The sequence below is a fragment of the Rhea americana genome, unplaced genomic scaffold (genome assembly GCF_003343005.1).
Source record: "Rhea americana isolate MKP2758 unplaced genomic scaffold, rheAme1 scaffold_12, whole genome shotgun sequence".
Classification (NCBI taxonomy): Eukaryota; Metazoa; Chordata; class Aves; order Rheiformes; family Rheidae; genus Rhea; species Rhea americana.
In genome coordinates, this window is record NW_028185261.1 from 6,364,177 (window position 1) to 6,383,681 (window position 19,505).

A 19,505-nucleotide genomic window follows, 5' to 3' on the forward strand; every position below is an offset into this window, starting at 1 on the left:
AGGATTTTACCCTGGAATGGGAGGGTCTTTCCAATCAGAGATTTTCGTTTAGTGTTAACAGCTTAGTGAAAACCAGTGTTAAAAGCAGAGTAAGTGTAAGAGAGCAGATGAGATTTTTTTTTTTTTTAACCAGCTAAAAATATATTGTAGAATTAAAAAGAGCTAAAGAGCTAAAAGCTAAAGAGCTTTTTCACCACCTATATCACCCTTCTGTTAATGGCTCACATGTTCATCACTCACAGTTAGGCCTTAACAAGCATGAAGAGGCCTTGATTTTGGTTTTTAATTTTGGTTTCTGATTTTTGATTTGTTAAAGCAAAGAATTAAGTGTTTCACAATCTTCTATGCATCTTTGAAGACTAGAATACTTTCATAAATGAGTGTGTGTCTCATGGGAAATTTCATGGAGATGATGCTGTAAGTAAATAGCCAAGTACGGTGACGTTTATAATAAAGATTGTAGGAGTTGACAAAACTTCATGGATCTCAAAAGTCTAGGAGTAGCAGAGGAATATCTTAAATTCCTCTGTTTTACATTAACTGAAAAAAATAAAGATAGTAAATTCAAAACAAAGGCTTAATTTATCCATCTTCAGTATTTTGTTTAGACTGTGAACGACTTTTAACAATTGCCAATATATACAATTGTTGAGTTGATTGGGACCTTAATCTGTAAATTTAGTGGTGAAGTCTACCTGTGCCTTTTGAATCATAACTTATTTTTTCAGTAGCTTGTCATATGCCGTCTCAGTCGCTTAATATTAAAGCAGTTGCACACAAAATGATTCAAATAAGCTTTTGTCTTACAGAGGATAAGTATAAGATAAAACTGATATACTTTAACTCCTTGGTATTAAAAATCATTAATCATGACTGCAGCACGTTTGTGTACTTGTTGCTGACTTCTGTATATTTTACTTTCAGCTGTAAGCATTAATAATGAACCATAGTGCTTTGTGAACTCAGGGAGCACTGCCTCTTTGTTCAGTTTATTCTATGCCATAATATATAATCTTTATATGCTCTTTATGCCCCATTGGCAGCTTATCAGGAGCTGAAAGCATGGGTATGTGGAAATGTGTTGTGCACCCAGTCTCCTACAGCATCATGGTTCACCATAGTGAGCCTTTTTCATAATTTAGAATTAAGTGCACAATCATGGAGTTTGATTATGTTTCTGTCTCATGATGGATGAAGAGGAATGTCTTATTTGACTGCCCTGGCAACAGTAACTGCAAGTAAGCTGCTGCTGAACAGTTTGAGCTGCATACATCAATTATGGGAGGAGGATAGGGAGCCCGTTTTGTAATTTAACTAGTCAACCTGGTGTGCTTCTGAGTGGAAGAAGAGAAAAGGTACTGTCTTTCGAAGAGTTTCTTCCATAAAATCKTTTCAGCCTTGCTTAAAATAAGGTGAGAAATGATTCCCGATCTTTAGCCCAGTCTCTGCAGAGCATGCTGATTGTGACTGTGACATTCAGAGACATCCATATTCACTTTGTGATTTTTTTTAAAAAAAAACTTTGAGCTGCAGCTCTCAGAATTGGATATGGACAAGGGCTAGTGCCATCAAATACAACTTTAAGGGAAGCTGGAGAATCTGTGTGCTTGGCAAATAAATGGTCTTGCTATGTTTGAAATGAAGCTTGCTGGATAATATAGTAATGTGCTGGTTTTCGTCACTTACAAAAAACATTCTTGTAATATCAACACCCCATGATACCAATTGGTTTTTAGTAGCATCAACATAAAATGTTGATGTTTTTGTCTGGAGCAAAAGGGAGTGAATTTTTCCAACCAATCTTATTTTTGCCATATCATCAGGCATCTTGCAACTTTTTCCATTTTCATGTAAACTTAGAATGTTAATACAGTATTTGTCTGTGAAAAAGACTTGTGATCAAATGACAAGCATAATAAAATCAGATCTTACTGAGTAAATTAACGTATTTTCTTCTTATGAAGAAGATGACATCATTTGTTAACAGACCTTGATGTTAGTGCTAATGACTGAAAGATGACTTCCAGAATACTATTCAAATATTAAATTAATGTTGACAGCCTCGTTTTGAAGGTGAATTACCAAACCAAACTCCTTTTGAGAAAGAAGTTGAGTCAGTCCTTTGGTGGTGCATTATTATGTCAGCACATTAGTGCCATTATATTTACAACTGGCTTTTGAGATTCATTTCTGTTTGGTGAGGTTATCTAAATAAATAAATGAATAGGGGAKGAGGCTTGGAAGGTAAGGCCCCACAGTTGAGTCCTTATATGTTTGACTCTGCTACTCAACTCCTAATGTCTTTAGATCTGCAAATGCAAATCCTGTTCTTTACTTTGTGCAGAAAGATCAGTATTGAGTAATGGCAAAAGCAGAGGGTTTGATTCTGCAAATCTGAGTGATTCCTGTAAAGTTTCAGCAGACCTTTAGTGACTGAAAGTGTGCCCAGCCTAGTAGAATGGGACACCAGCTGCTTACTGAAGAAAGTGTGACAGATGCATGATTTGACAAATGATAAAATTTAATTTTCTGTTTATCCAGTTTCTTTTCTGATCTGCATGAGTGAAGCTTGCCTCATCTTACCCAGTGACTCTCTGATACTCTATCAATTGGTTTGGCTAGCGACTCAGTCTTCAAACTGGTTGTAAATAATGTTGGAGACATCAGTATATATGACCCTTCATAAAATCTTGCAAGAAATCTTCTTCTTCTTTTTTTTTTTTTTTTTTTTTTTGGGGGGAGGGGCAAAAGTAAATGTTAAAATGCCTAGTGATTCTGTATTAATCCGAATTTAACTTCTGTCTTCTCTCAGTGTATCAGTTGCAACAGGAAGCTCCTCATCCTAGAAGGATAACCTGCACTCGTGAGGTGGGTATTATAAAGATTCAACATTTTATGAAGTCCACTTAATGTTGTACAACCCAAACAAATGTTACATAGGAGATTGGCACTGTGATTAGAATAAGTAGCCTTAGGAGCACTGGTACCTGGAAATCCATTTTGTCTAAAAACAGAAATAAAAAGCATTTTGAATATGATATGTATATCTGAGAAACATTTACTGTTTTTGATTCTTAATTAAATGGAAACAAGATTTTTCTGCTTCTTTTGGGGTTAGAAATTCACAGAAGCTAGAGCAGAACTATGCAGAGAAAGTATGCATCTGTTCTTGCATGTACTGCTGCTAAATGCATGCAGTAAGTCAGCAGACAGAAGACTGAAACCTCTTCTCATTGTTATTTGAGCCAGAGTAGTTGGGTTTATTAATCCTCATAGCTAAACTATGCAGAGCCACAGCTTTTAGGATCATAAGCGATAGCAATGGCATCCTGTTGATAGGTAGTGATACGAAGGCTGAGATCTACCCGTGGGGTCGGTTGTTGGGACACACACGGAATTGCTCGTGTGCCTTTGGCAGCATTGCAGAAGCCTAGCACCTCTTCAGAACTGGGGTGGCTGATAACTGACACCACAGCTCCGTGCCACCACAAGCTTGTGCTCATACCTGCGTCTGTCTTACAGGTTCAGTCAGGAACTTGGGAAGCATCAATTTCAGTTTCAAAATTGCTGAAATGTTAGGTTTGACCTGTTAAACAGTATTACAAAACCCAGCTCATATTGAATAACCACTGCAAGTTACTGGATTGTTGCAATAAAACATAAGCATTTTTATCATGTGCTAACAGAAAGGAAATTAATCTTTGAAACGTGTTAGTCATTTTGACATAGTACTTAGTACAGGGGGACATAGTACTGTCAGGAACATTAATAGCTTACAGTTTAGATCATGAAGAAGATTACAGAATTAAACAGGCATTTTACTGTCTTCTTTTCTAATGCCCAAATGTGATTCTACCAAGTAGTCTGTCAACTTCTAAGATAAAAAGTAGAGATTTAATGAAAGTGAAATATTCATTTAGTGGAAACACTCATGTCTTCTTTTGTTAATTTGATAGATTTTTATTTTTATAAAAGATACAACTATAGTTCCTTGCAGTTGAGCAGGATGTAGCTGTATGAAAGAACAATACACTGGTTATACAAGAACAGCTTGGTAAAGGATTCCTTTTAACAGCATTGCCACTGCTACTAAGCGCCCATGCAGAGGGTTCTTTAGCAGGTTGTTGTGCAGAGACCTTATGTGCATCCAGTAAGGTGGGACAGAAATTTGAAGAGATTTATAGAAGATAAGACCTGAACTATGAAAAAAACCCAAGCTTTTCCGGTTTTGTTACACATTGCAACGTGTTACTAGCAGAATTCTTTACCATTTTGTGTGTTCTCTGTGCTAGGTTTTTTCATTACCTTATTATACAAAATACCTGAAGTCTTGTAGGCTGTTGGTTTTCTAATGCATGTTCATAACTCTAAAGAGTATGAATGCCCACTGCAAGCAGTAAGATTATTTCCAGTTCAAGAATAATAACCCAGCCTTCCTGGCATGCAGAGTTATTCTCATAGACTTCAGTGTGATTATTTACTTAACAAACAATCTGTTGAAGTGCTTTGGTCGATCTGATCGCGCCTTATCTAACAGTCCTGCAGAATGGGTGTGGACACCGTACCATCTGGAACCTCATTTTTTCTTGGTATTTCTCTTTCCTTCTTTTTAACTTATCATACTACTGTAGTGTCCTTCCTCTCCCACTTTTTCTTCTTGGACTGTTTCTTCAGGAAGTAGAAGGATCTCTGAAAGGAAAATTATTACAAAAACCTTGACAGAAAATAGAGYGCTGAGACCACTGGCTTTCTCACTGGTTCCTCGTGTTCTGTCTGTCCGCGTACACACACCTCTCTGCTGCGGTTTGCAAGCTCGTTGGAGCAATTTGGGTGAGACACAAAACAGGCACATAAAGCAATTAGGAACTGAGAGTCTCCTGTGTAGCTCCATGGAACCTACCTTCGCATTCAGAGTTACACGTATGCTTACCTAGATAGGATGAGTTGGTTTGTTTGTTTGTTTTTACTCTCTTCCTCCAATGTATTGTGTTTACTGTAAGTGCTGTTAAATAGATGGGTTTTTTTTCTCCGTCTCCAAAGATGTTTTACAAGTAGAAGTGCTGGTGTTCGTGTAGGTGTGTATCTGTATGCATACTGTAGGACACTTAAAGAATTTTTGGTAACCTTTTGACATGTTCACTGTGAGGTCCTGATGCTTTGTTGTTGTAATCAGTGCAGTTTTTTATTTGATGAGTCTTGTCTCACAGAGCCCTGCTATTATTTACTTGTGCAATGGCAGACCTTCTTATAATATATGTTCATAAAGTTGCCTGGCTGCGGTGGTGATGAGCCTTTCCTCAATTAGAAGTTTTGGTAGTCTCAAGTTTAAATGTTTTAATTATAACAGGATTAGAAGCTTCATTTTTTCTGCACACTGTTCATTTTCTTAAGAAAAAAGCTAAAGAAGTGTAAGAACTGTAAGTACAGTTAAGGAAGTCTTGCAGCAGATAAAGTAATGATTATAAGACTTGTGCATGTAGACATGACAGTGCATATGTCCAACCTGTTCAGGGTGAAACTGTATAATGACTGAAAAAGTCCTTAATATTCAATATATGTCAGTATATAAAATGTCAACATTATATCTCATACTAGTTTGACTGCAGAGAGATTTTTTGGCGTCTTTATACCCTAAGTGATGAGAAGTCAGAAGCAGAATTTGTACCAAGTTCTCCTTCATAATGTTTCTCAGAATAATGTTAGCCTATCAAGTTGAATAAGCAGACATATAAATACATATGCAGTATCTGAATATTAGAAAGATCTCCTGTCTCTGGGGTGACGGAAATCCTTCAGAGCAGACCCAGCTTGCTTTATTTTCAGAATCAAACAAGATACCTATTCATGCCAGAAAATATAAAAGCATCTATATGAAGGTTCTTCAGATACAGCTTATCCTGACCACTCTAACTGAATTTTAATACTATTATTGATAAAATTTTGTTAGCTGTTATGTAGGTGGCAAATTGAAATGTTAGACTGCTTTGAAGTGGAAAGTTTGATGGCTGAGTGAGTGTCCTGCATGAACTAATGATCTAAGCTCCTCAGAGGGTATCTGAGGTTACTGCATTCGTACCTAGAGAGGTCCTCTTGACCTAATTCTATAATCATGAAGTCTGTTAGAATCAGTGTGGGTGACTGGAGGAACTGTACAAAGTGCCACAAGCAGTCAAAATGCTTCTCTGAGTCCTGTCATCACTGAGGACAGGAATGCAATGTAATATAAAATTTCYGTGAATTTATTCTAAATGAAATTCTAGCATATGACAAACTCTTAACTAAGCGTAAAACTGTCTCTATGCAAGGGGGACTGAAGAAAGAAAAAGTACATTTTGATTTTAATATAGTTTTATCCCAGCCTTTGAATTGCAGAGTAAACCTGCATCTGCACCACAAACACTATTGCACAGACTGAGAAAGAAGTTAATAAGAATTGAGCGAAATAAAACAGAGCTGCGTAAGAATCAATTAGTTGCAGATATTTAGCTTTAGAACAGAACATACTGAAAGCACTTTTTCTTAAAGAATCTATTTATCAAAACATGCAGCTCTTTGAAGCTTATGTTTAACTAATAAAGGTAAAATTGAAATAATACGTTATCATTGTGCCTTTTCCTGCTTCTGTGTTAATTTTATTATAATGCAGCTAACTGTTTTTCATTTTAAGTACTGAACATTTTGTGCAGCTGAGCCAAATCTGGAGTGAAAATACATTGAGTAGCAACGTGTTTAACCTTTCTCTGTGGTCTCAGCCTCTCCTGCTAGTGTTGAGCTTTATGATCTACTCTTTCTCAGCTGGGTTTCTATTAGCAGCCATCCATGAGTCAGTGGGGAGCAGAATCTTTTCCTAAGTGGTTGAATTGTTCAACTGTATAAACAAATTCGTAAATATTAGGAAGAAAATTTTGGTCCAGAGAACATCAGAGGTCAGTGCKAGGGAATAACATGTAATTCGGTAATCTATTAGCACATAAATTATTCCACTTSTTGAAATAAGCAAGACTGATGATTAGAGAGAAAAGCACTTGTTAAAGAACAATTGGAAATTACACCATAAAAACCCAACGTTTTATTTAAGGTGTAAAGACACATGTCGTACCGTTGCTAATTCTCAGAGATACAGCTAACAGAATGACCTACTTAACATGAAAATGCTTCTCAAACACAGATAACTCAAGTTTCCACTCTGGTACTCTAGTTTCATATCGGAGTAGCACTCAGATCGGTGGAGTTACATTCAGGTAAAAACAGCATTGTATCCATCTGGGATTTTTTTTAATGTGAAGGTGCAGCAGAGCTGAGGCTTTTAACACTGCATGAAGTTCATTTATAAATTTCAAAGTTGATGATACCATAACATTTTAAGGATGTTTAATTTCTGCATTAGGGTCACACACAAGTTTTTCCAATTAATATTGTATTACCTTCCTGGAACTTGTTTGTTTTGTGTGAATAATCTTTTATACAGATACGTGAGTGTGTGCATATTTAAAAACTCCTTGAATGTCATGTGATACTTCAGATAAATACTAAATAATTGTATATGTAAAGATATCAAGCCTGTCAAATGATGGAGATAATTAAGATCACTGCCATTTTCTTTCCTTCATCCTAATCCAGTGCTAATAGTTAAYAAGCCTGTTAAACAGGGTCCCTATGTAGTCTTGTCACAGTGACCTCTGTGAATATTCAACAAGTGTAGCACAGGCTGGGAGTATATGATGCAAACCTCTGTTAGAGCTCTTCTCAAAGATGGCTTTATATATATGATACTCACCTAGAACAACTTTCCAAGTTTTAAAGCAAGCAAACTCTTTTCCAAAGGACTGGTTATTGTAAGACACTTGCCAAGTCTACATCATTTATCTATTCATAGACTTGGTTTCACTGGCTTCACACCTAGCTAAGGCTACCTTTACTCATGCTGGACAATACTGCAACCCAAAAATACTGTCAAAGGAGAAAGAAGCTCTGCAGAGAACAATTGGATTGTATTTTCAGCTAACAACCTTAGTTACTTTTCTGTTTCTGTCTAAAAATACTTTTCTTTTCTTAGATGGATTTTAGGTCCAATCCAGCTGATGTTTAAGGATTGTATAAGGATTTTTATTTCCTTATAGCTGAGCAGTATGAGTATTAGGCTAAAGAAAATCCATTAGAAGTCTCTGAGTGGAATTGTTTCAGCTTTTAGTGATCATGTGTAACTGGAGGATACCAGTGTCCTCGAGTTAGTTTATGGAAATAGTGGGTGGCAGGAATTTTGTGAAGTCCAAATGGACACAAAAAGTACAGAAATATATAATAAAATATTTTCACCTTTCTACGTTCATATTTTTCTCTTTCTATGGAGTAAATAGCTTACTTTTATCAAGAAAATTACAAGATTTTCAACGACTTGTGCCTTCGCTTATCTTTAGGCTTGTTGAGCCATTTCAAGAAATAGGGAATAGATAAATTTTTCTGGTAACCTCAAAAGCTTTTTCCTTTTTTTGAAATGATCCAGTCTCTTCAGGATCTTTGAAAACAGTACTGGTCCATACTGGTCAGCCCTTCTTTGTTCTTATGTAAGAAAAAGAAGTATTTTAGATCATTATTAGTCTTTCTAGTGATGGAATGATTTTCTAAAGTGATGAACCATCACAACAGCTTTTTATTTCTGGGATTATGGAAGAATTGTTATTTGACTGTACATCAGGATATATTTTTCAATATTTTGGATGGCTGAAAACTTTATTTATATTCCATTGAGACAACTGTAGAAAAGAGCTACTTTTAATTTATAAGGCATTTTTCTGAAAAGACAGGAAAATGAAACTGAGGTGATAATTTACTGTGAATGTTTTGCATTTTTTATAGCTGAATCATTTTAAACTCTTACAGTTCAGGTTGCAAACTGTTGAATTTTATTCCCCAAGGATTTCCCTTGCATTAAACTAAGCAAGGGAGGATAATCTGGTGGTTTGGATTACTGAGCTGACTTGTGGGAGATTTGCTGTTCCTTACTCTGCTATTAGCATCCTTCGTTTGAAATTCGTAGGCAAATCGACCTCTTCGGACACCTGTTGCCTGCTGTGTCGATTTACATGGTCTGCACTCTTAGAGCTTGGACTGTCTTGTATGCATACACACATAGCTCTTTTAGGTGATACTGCAGATCACACAGTGAGGTCAAGTATTTAAAGAATTAGTGACTTCCTAACTTAACCTTCCACTTGCCCCCACTCTGGTGGGGTGTGGTAGCCACTTACTTTTTCCCAGCAGTGACAGCAATAACTTTATGATAGGAGTTATCTTGTAAATCTAAGAATTTCTTAGATGTTTCACTGTACTACTGCACTTAACAATATAATACATTTACACCTGTGAAATGATGTTTCATTTTTTGGCAATTTGTACAAGCAACATTTAGATGCTCTCTGTTTGAGCAAAGCCCTAGGGATGATGCGTGATGGGGCGGTTCATTCCGTCGCACTCTGTTCTGAGGCTTCCAGAAGTCATTTCCCGAAGTGCTGTGTTCATTTTCACAGTATATTTTCAGACCACAGTTCCCCCAGGGAAAATCTTAGGATGGTAAATGATTTTTATCTATATGTTCAGAAGCGCATTTATATCCCTTTCTATTTTACTGTATCGTAGACAGTATGCTTGCTATGTTGATATACTTACTGAAATGTAACATCTCAATTTCCATTTGTTTCTTTAAATAGGTAGAGAACAGACCCAAATATTATGGAAGAGAGTAAGTAACACAGATCTGAAAGCGACGTGTTCAATGATAATACTTAAAGAAAATACTGAAAGTGTTTTTGTGGATACTCTGTTTCTTCTGCCAGTTTCCCAGTAGACGGACATGGGGCTGGATGTCCAAGACCCTGTTTCCCAGGCTGTTTTCCTTTGCAGCAGCTCACTCCATGAGTTGCTCAGCTTTCTGTATGCATGATCCTGGCAAGGTCAGATCTTCCATTTTGATGGCTGTACCACAAGCAGTCACTGCATTTTCGCCTCAGCTCGGTTGTTTCTGCCAGGCTGCTGCAGCTCCGTGTCCTTGCAATATCAGATTCTTATTATAGTAGTGCCATTTGTCTGTCTAAAATTACAGCTGCATTTTCTGATGGATATGAATAGTATTGAATGCTACCTTGAGAAAAATGCATGTTGCTGCACTTTTAAAGGGTTGCTTATTCTAACTCAAGAGGCTGGCTTTTGCAACAAATGTTTTGTGTAGAGGAAAAAAAAAAGATGCGGAACACAAATGTAATACGTACTCTGTGTGTGTGTGTACACGCATACACATATGTATTTGTCCTGTTTCAGACTGTTATGGCAATGATAGATTTAGTGTAGAGAAACAAAGCAGATTTTATTTGTGTTTGTTTTGGTATAAAATATGTAGTATAGCTAGACTGTAGCACCATTAACTGTTGAGATCATGTGTAATCCCTGAGATTTTAGCAAATTGTATAATGTCTCTGAGTGGTGCAAAATATTGCATTGAATACCATTGGCACAAACCATTAAGCCCACAGTAGAAAATGAACTTATTTCTACATATCAAATTGGTGGGTGCATATTTTAAAATCAATATACTTGTTTCATAGATAAGAGAAGCCTTCCTAAACCATTTGAAGTGACTTTGATGGCTAAAACCAGTCAAATGCAAGCAGAAAGAGAGATTAAAGGCGTATGTTCCTGCAAAGTAGTCATTTTTATAGTCATTTCTTTCTAAAGGAAGGGGAAAAGGTGGTTTAAAACTGAAAAGGAGTGTGTTTCAAAATGTCTCCATTCCTTAGATTCCATGGTATGATCTCAAGGGAGGAAGCTGACCAATTATTAAGTGTTGCAGAGGGAAGCTATCTCATTCGTGAAAGCCAACGGCAACCTGGAACCTACACTTTGGCATTAAGGTTGGTAATTAATATTTCATTTTTGAATTTATAAAATATTTAGAAGATTGCACTGTGGTGTTGATCTTAATTCTTAAAGTTCCTTTTGTTTTTATTTAACCATAGTCAACATCTAATGAACTTTTATCTTTGTGGCCTCGTGACAGGGTTGGTATCTTTGTCCTTTCTTAACTATTTTTGAAATTCTAACTTTTGTTATTGTTTGCACCATCAAGGTAATTGTAATTGTGTTGTTGTGTAGTTCTCCTTCCTTTGCTCTTCTCAGATCATTGTTACCGGCCAATAAGCCAGTAACAGTGTAAGTTACTGTACTTACAGTGTAAGGAAGCCAGCTGGCTAACAATGTTCACACTCACTCCACAAAATTCTATCTAGTGGATCAGATGATATCCCCATTGAAAAAAAGAATAACATTACTTTTAGAGTACCATATGTCAATTTGGAAGAGCTCAGATTGGAGGCACTGATTGTTAGCAAGGTTTGAAATCTGAAGAGGGCAGAAAAACATTGAAAGAAATCATTACCCAAAATAATATATGGGAAAAATAATCTTATGACTAAAATAAGACTATCCTGAAATAATACATAGTGATGAAGTAATAAGCGAGGTCTAATAAGCAATACTAATTTTGTCTACTTCTACTCTTACAATGTTCATTCAAAACTAAAAAGAAAACTGTTGTTTAAACATCTGTCTCAAAGGCAAAGAATTCCTACCTTTCACTCCTGGTGTTGCAGAAAGCATAGGGTCTTCAGACTGTGAATGATGAAGCTGCTGAGCATCTTGCAGGATGTTTTGGTATAGCTGTTTTTGCAAATGCTCTTCCAGTCCAGCAAATCATAAGTCTCTTCTAGGTTTCATGGTATCTCTTTAAACTGGAAAAGCYTTTTGAAAGCAATAAAATGTATTTTTATGCTCAACAGAAAAGAGAATGGATAGCTGTTGATGATCATTTGGGAAACAGTTTCAAATGGTAGCCAAGCTGTTACCATTGATTTATTTTGAAGAAATTCAGCATTTGGCAAAACAACTCAGAATCTGAGACTGCAGCCTGTAACAGCAGTTTCACCATGTTTACACTCTAGTTTTATGACTTTTGTATTAGAACGGGTGGTGGTCTAGGATGCCACTTTCCATCCTGCGGCAAGTAATGCTATGTTGTGTAGCTGTTGGCTTTTAAAGTATACAAATGCAGTCTTTGTGTGCTCTTGCTCCCTTGCTGAGCTGCTGAGAACTTTCTGCAGTGCTGTTTCCCCCATGCAGGAATCTGCGTTTCCATTGACTGGAGGCAGTATTTTGCTCAGTTTCGGTTTTTCCTCTCCCTGGGATTATATACTCAGAGTATACTCATTAGCCAATATTCTAACTCTATATGTTGCAATATTCTAACTCTATGTCTATACGCTTATATCTAGCATGATCATCCTCTCACTGTCTTGAAGACTAAATAATTTCCGCAGCCTTTGTCCATTCATTCTGTGAGTGCTGTGATAAGTTTACATAAATTCACCTGTAGTTTATCACAATTTTGAGACCATTGTTTGGATGTGTATTGCTACAGTGCCAGGWAGGAGAAGTACCTTTATCTGCAACGTAGACAACCCCAGTAAGAAGTTCTGAATGTCATTTTCAAGGCCAGAAATTAAGTTAGACAGGAAGGTGGTATGTGTAGGCAACTTCAGTCCTTTCCAAGTTTAATAGAAGACTTCTGTTGAATTTAGGKTCTTTGATCCTGCATGCTTTCTGTCTAGCTGTGGGACGTCATTCAATCTTTTCATATTAGTCTGAAATGTTACTCTGTCATTCAAGTAGTCATGTTCATTTCAAGATCACTTCTATTTATTATTTTTGCTTTCTTTACCTTTGTTTTACCTTTTAGAAGATGTGAGAGGAGAAGAAACTTGATCAGCTATTATCTTTAGATAAAGAAACATAGAACAGACTTCAGATTTTAAGAACTGAATCGAACAATGCGGAAAAGCATTCTGATCCTGCAGTAATTAACATAATGACAAAACAAAAATTGAAAAAAGATAAAATGTTTTCTATTTATTTTTCACACATACTTTGAAAAAGACATGGAAAAAACTGAGTAAAACATGAAAAGTAATCTGTTAGATGGTTGAGGTATGTTTTATACCTTAACTATATAGAGAATAAAAGCACCTACATTCTCTCTGTTCTATCTCTATCCTTTTTGCTTRTTCAGTACTAGGCTGTACTTAACAGTGGGCATCTTCCAGAGATACTCAGATTGTCATTGCTGTCTTTTGAAGATTCCTACTTCTTGAACAACTTAATCTTACTAGAAGATACAGATTAAATGTAGACATCATAAATCAAACTCCTCTGTAGAGAGACAGAATTTACAGATATAAAAATATATTTTTGTGAAATCTGGAACAGACTGGACAATAACACTAAGCCTTCAGCTGCAGCCAAAATGCACAGAATGCAAATACGATTGCTGCACAAAGGTTTTTTTTATGCACCGTACTATTCCTAATATGGTTCTTTTGTATTTCACTTCTTTTTAAGTTATTCTAAGGGATGCCTTAAGTCAGGGCATCCTGACTTTGCTGACTATGCTTTAAATTCGTAGTCTATTTTACCTAATTTTCAGTTCCAAGCTGAATTTCATAGTTGCACATGTTATTGGACAAGAACATTAAAGGCCAAAAAGAGCTGGCTATTGATCTATAAAGAGAAGAATGAATCCTAGGCTATACAGGCAGGTTTTGCAGCAAAGCTCTTCCATACCTCTCATCACCTCGTCATCTTTCTTCAAGCTTTGTTCTTATTCTGGGAAGATCTTTAGATGAGGTGACCAGAACTGCACAACTTACTCAAGATGATCAGGGCATGAATTTTTTTCTCATTGTTCTCTAGACTTTCTAAATTATTTTTTGACCTGTGTCAAAAAATCCTATTAATGCCATTAGGCTGATGCCTTTATAGAACTAGTTTTAGTAAATCTAAAGATCTTGTTCCAGAGTTGCAGCTACAGACATAGCCTAACACARATTAAATGACAGATAGAGGACAGGACAAATAATGGCTAAGATCTTAACCAAGTCARTCAAATAATCTTAGTGCAATGCTGTGGAACAGTTAACTGAGTTCAAAATTAAAACTTTGAATGTTTCTTTTTTAATAAGATGGAGCAAGTGATTCTCACCCAATAAACTTTGCAGTTAGCTAGGTTGTCTGTGAATTGCTGTAAAATCTGCTTTCCACTTACATAAGAAACTGCATTTGAATATATTGCGATTAGCTATTTTTGTCTACTTTCATCCATTATTGTTCAATTAATTTGCATCATCACTTTTTTTAAAAAACACGTGAAGCACCCTTTTAAATTGAAATATGAAACAATAGAGGTTTTGTTTCCAGAAAACAAACTTCTCAGGATTTCTAACAAAGATAGAAATATAGTCTAAGAGAAAAAGAAAATGATAATCTAGATGTTGTTTAAGTGTATAATTTGGTTAAATATTCAGAGCTGTCCTTCAGATAAAATTGATGTTCAGAGGCTAAGAAGGCCTGTGAAATTGTATCAGTTCAAACACTAGATGAAAGAGAATGAAGCATAAACACAAATGAGAGCATCAGAACCAGAACCCTGCTAACTTAAATGCATGTACTTAATCAACAGTGTGGTTTCTTGTAGTTTATTTTTAAAAAAAGAACACAGCAGAAATCATCAGTGTTTATTAATTAATTTTAAATCAAAAAATGCCACTGAAAACGTGTTTGCAACCCTGAGGCAAAGTTTAAAAAAAATACTAACATAAAAAAATTACTGTAGGTATATATGTGTGTCCATGCATATCAAGGAGTCTCTSTGACTATGAAAATATACAAAATTATGTTGTAATGTTAATTAGATGTTCCAAACAGATGAAAAGAACTGAAAATTCCTAATTAACTCCTGAAGGTATTAGACCTGCTTTTAAATTTGGCAAAACAGTAGGGTTTAGTATGACCCATAGCAAATGACAGTAACCAGAAGGCATGGTTTGCAGGGTAGCCTTTTGTGGCTGAAAGCTTGTTTAATAATTAGGATAAGGATAAAAAGGAAATCAGTAGAGATTGTACTAGTGGTAGGCGTTGAAGTGTGATGGTACTGCATGTTCTTTTGAGCAGATATCTGCTGTAGCACGTTTAGTTGGTTACCATGGTTTCCCTTCCTGCAAATTCTATTGTTGTGATATTGAGAATGAATTGAAATAAGGTTCTGCAGGATGATTAAAAGAAAAAAGGTAATAATGTTAGCTGTGATCATGAATCACACTTTCTTTACGTTAAGGGGTTAGAGCACAAATTCAAGATTATGTGCCATCAGGAGAGAATTGTTATGGCAAACTTAATGTAAAAAATTATTAATCCTTAGTTTATATGAGCAGTTTCAGGTATTGTCCAAAAGCTTGATGTATCTATTCTCTCTCTCCCTAAATTATGAAATGACATTAACAAACTGGTCACTAATGTTTTAAAGGAGACTGACAGACTGTTAAGAGTATAATGATGCAAATGAACCTTTGTAATTTCAGAGGACAGTTGCTTAGGTAGTTGTGTGCTGTTCCCTTTCAGCAGGTTCTTTTGGGACCCCCAGGTAGTGCTCCTCCAGAACATGCACTGATTTCCCTGCAGTTACTTAACAGGTGTAAAATTCAGTGTGTGCAAAATGCTACAAATTCAGAAATCAAAACTGCGCCTCTGCATTCTGCTAGAAAGCCTCATTGTACGGATTAGGATATAGGAAAGGAATCAGTGACAGGCAATTGTTTGAAGCAACTTTCCTTGTGCTAAAAGCAGAATTACATTTTGTAATTATGGATGTAGCAAAATTTGGCCACACCTTATCCTGAATCCACAGCTGATCTATGAGTAGACAGAGATAGGGAGCTCTGCATAACAGTAGTAGTAGTACTACTTCCCTTCACTTTGTCTTAGTAATAGTGTTCTGACATCATATTAGTTGATAGAGGAGAAGAAAAAAAAAAAAAAAAAGACCATTTTAAGGAATAAATTTTGCCTGTATTTCTATCTGTGTATTTTCTACCTTAATTGAAGCCTATGCCAGACATTGATTGGCAGTAGCAAGGGCTGATTTCAGTTTGGTTTCTAGAAACCTTTCTAAAATATGTACTTGTGTACATATTTTGCTCCCCAGCGGAGAAACCTGGGAAACTCTACATACCTGCRTATGTATGTATACATACATATACATATACATGCATGTATCAGCTGGCTTGAAGAGAATTGCTCAAAAACGTGACAAAAGGTATTGGTGGGGTAAATGTGTTTCAGCATGACTAGTTTTGCTCAGTTTCCTGTATTTGGCATCTAGTGCCAAAGGTGCTTCTTCCTCTGGGGACGGCTGTGGATCGTGGGGAAGGGCTTGTCCTTCCCCTCCAGGCTTTGAAATGCTCCAGAGCTCGCGGGAGCATTTCAGAGGTTGGTGGCTCTCAGTATCTGGGGCTTCGTTTTTGTGAACGGAACAGTTCCTCCTTAAAGCTATTTTAACAGGCTGAGCCAACAGGTATGCCAGCTAATGTGCTGGGCTTATTTTTCCTTTTGAAGAGCCAAATACTTCTTTTATGAAAGCTTAAATTCTGCTGAAACTAAACCTGTCATCCTGTTGGCTGGATACATCATACGAGCTAGAGCTAGCCTCAGGGAGTAGAGTGTGCTGATAAATTTTTGAGCACACTTTTATGCTCTAATATAAAACAGGACCTGTATTTAAATAAGCTTCCATGTAAAGAAAGTTTCTTCTTCTAAATAAAATTTCAAATTAAATAATATGTATGCTGTTACTTCAACAATAAAGTGGAATGTACAGCTACTAGTAAAATACTTGGTCTGAGGAGTCAGGTCTGAGTGAGATGTCCTTCACTTTGTTTTCTTTTAGTGTCCAAAATATGCAGAGGAAGGACCAATCCTTGTCTAAAATGGCTTACTATTCAAGAGGACAAATAGATGAAACTCAGCAGATGCAAATTAAAGCTATCTGACATTTATATAGGGCAGATTGCTGCAACTGCTTCCATCAGCATTTTGCTCTGTGCATGAACTGCCAATAAGCTATCAGATGAAAACAGAAATTGCACTAGATTTGAGTCATCCTTCCTGGGTTCATGTTTGCTCAGAAAGTGCTTATTTCTGCCATATAGGTACATTTCTAATGATAGTTTGATTGTTTGGCTAGAGTATTTTGGATATTGATCCCAAGGAGGGATAGGTCAAAGCAGCTAAAAAGATGATAGTGAAGAAGATGAAAAGAGAATAGTGTCAGGTGGGGTCATTAGCATTGGAATATACTCCCTTTGGAAATTAGAGTGCTCTGTGCAAGTCTCACCTTTTGTTAATGTGGAGATACATAGAGGATAATTGGTGTAGACAGTGCAGACCAGAGCGACCGGAATGGCTGTCCTGATCAAGATCTGTCTTACGTAAGTGCACTAGGGTACTACTGAGATGGCTTTGCTTAAGTATATAGAATAATAAATACTAACTTTAATGGGTAATTAACTGGCTACTTAAGCCCTCCCACAGACGAGAATGTTTTTTTCCTTATGGTTCATGTCTTCTTGCTGTGTTCCTGTTCTCCTTCCCTCCTTTTCCCATCTGTTGTTGTTGTCAGCTGTTTTCTTTTGGCTAGAAAGTCTAATTTATCTTTGGCAATTCAGTTTGCTGCAGGCTTTATCCTGCTAGTGTAAGTTCAGCACTTCTCAGAGAAGATTTTTCTGCTTTGGTGGTGTTCTGAACTTTTTGGTAACTTGTCCAACAGCTATATTTAATGCGCATAGTTTATGTGTGTTTTATGCCATGTCCTTGCAGAGCACACTGTTCACCTTTCACTGTGGCTCCTGCCGTAACCTGTTACATGCTGAAGGTGCTTAGGCTTGTGATGAGGCACCATGATGGAGCTGAGAAGGTCTGGGTTCACTTCTCAGCTTCCTATATGACTTAGCTCAAGACTTTAAATTTCTCTGTGCCTCATTTCTCCATCAGAGAGGCTATTACTTGCTTCCCATGTTGTCTCATGTGTCTGTTCAGTACGAAGCCAAGGAGGAGTCTAGACAAGGAGCTGGAACGTTGTGCCACATTTCTCAGGAGACCCTCAGGCACAGCTCTTGAAGAATCCTTACTGTACTGTTTTTATGGTATGTAATGCCATTCTAGGCACTACCRTAGTTGAAGTAGTAAAAAGTCAAAATACAGTACAAAAGTTGATAATGAAATATGAGTATACATATCTTTACGTGTACGTGGTGTGCCTGGCCTTGCTGTCTYCTCCTCCTCCCCATTCTCTCACTTGTAAAAAGGAGATCTCTTTTCTCCCTTTTGTGGGTTCTACTGGATTGCCTTTTTTGCTTTACTGCTTTTAGAAAGTGCTAGTTAGAAGCATATTTTTGAGTTAGTTCTTTAGTTGGCCTTTTATGCTTTTGAAATATATAAATCTGTGTGTTTGGAGAGTTACAGTTCCCCAATAAGTACAAAAAGTCCTTCAGCTGTAAATACTATGGGCATGGTATAAATATGCTTTCAGAGTAACACCAATAGCCTCATATTGTTGTTTAATCTCATAATAGTTTTCATCAAAACATTTATGAATTATTCAAACACCAAAACAACTGACAACAATAAATGTTATTTGGCCCAGTTTTTCTCTTYCTTCTCCCTCTCAGTGAGGGAGATGTAACTCAGCTGAGCTCAGTGTAGCTACTCCTGGTTTGACAGGTGCTAGGAAGAGAATCAAGGTAATTTTTTTTCTTTTATAACTTGAGATGAGTAAATGGACTCTTAACCATTTCAGTAGTAAATTGAGATCATCCCTAGCTACTGCTGCACTTGCACCAAGGAAGAAATTTTATTCTAGAAGAACAGAATATAATAATAGAAGAACTGTGAGTCTTTATTGCTGAGCTGTTGGTAGCCAAAAGAATTCTCTTCTTGCAAGCCACACCTAAATACCCAAGCTAGATGTGTGTATGTATTTGTGTGTAATGCRTGTGTTTTCAACAAGCTAGGGTACCAGCTGGATGGAATCTTTTAAATTTATTCTGTTTCATTGAATCCCGTTAAAATGAAAAATCTCTAGTATGATAGGTAATTCTAATAGACATGTTACTTTACAATGAGTGTTTATCATCTGTTCTCTCCCACTGTAAATTTACAAAACATTTTAACAGCACATCAGGCATCTTCCTAAGAGAATTAAATTCTTATAGATGGTAAAACATTGTGGAATAGTAACTGTAGTCAAGAGATGTTACAGGGGGTTACCCATATAAAGCAATCTGTTGATTTCATTACCAACATAACACTGTTTTTTAAATGCTTAAGGGTATCTAATGCATTCCCCTGAATAGTTTAATTCTGGTTTTAGATTAGTGCATTAAAATGTAACTTTRTTTCAAAGGTCTTGCTAGGACAAAGCTTTTATTTTTTAGTTGCTATTATATAGCGCAGTCTAGACTCCTTTCAGTAACTATTATGCATACAATAGTCTAAATGTTCTGCAGTATATTCAGACTGTTGTGTGTAGACGTACTGTCACAAATCACTAATATGTAGTCACCTCATATACT

General features: G+C 36.4%; 1 protein-coding gene across 1 annotated transcript in view; it reads left to right on the top strand.

Moving 5' to 3' along the window:
- The window catches only part of CHN1 (chimerin 1), a 113,138-nt gene that overhangs the window by 31,771 nt on the left and 61,862 nt on the right, over positions 1-19,505 (top strand). Inside the window, exons 4-6 of the mRNA XM_085321959.1 lie at positions 2,813-2,868; positions 9,708-9,739; positions 10,791-10,904. Coding sequence (XP_085178085.1) covers positions 2,813-2,868; positions 9,708-9,739; positions 10,791-10,904 — 202 coding nt within the window. The remainder of the gene's footprint in view (positions 1-2,812; positions 2,869-9,707; positions 9,740-10,790; positions 10,905-19,505) is intronic.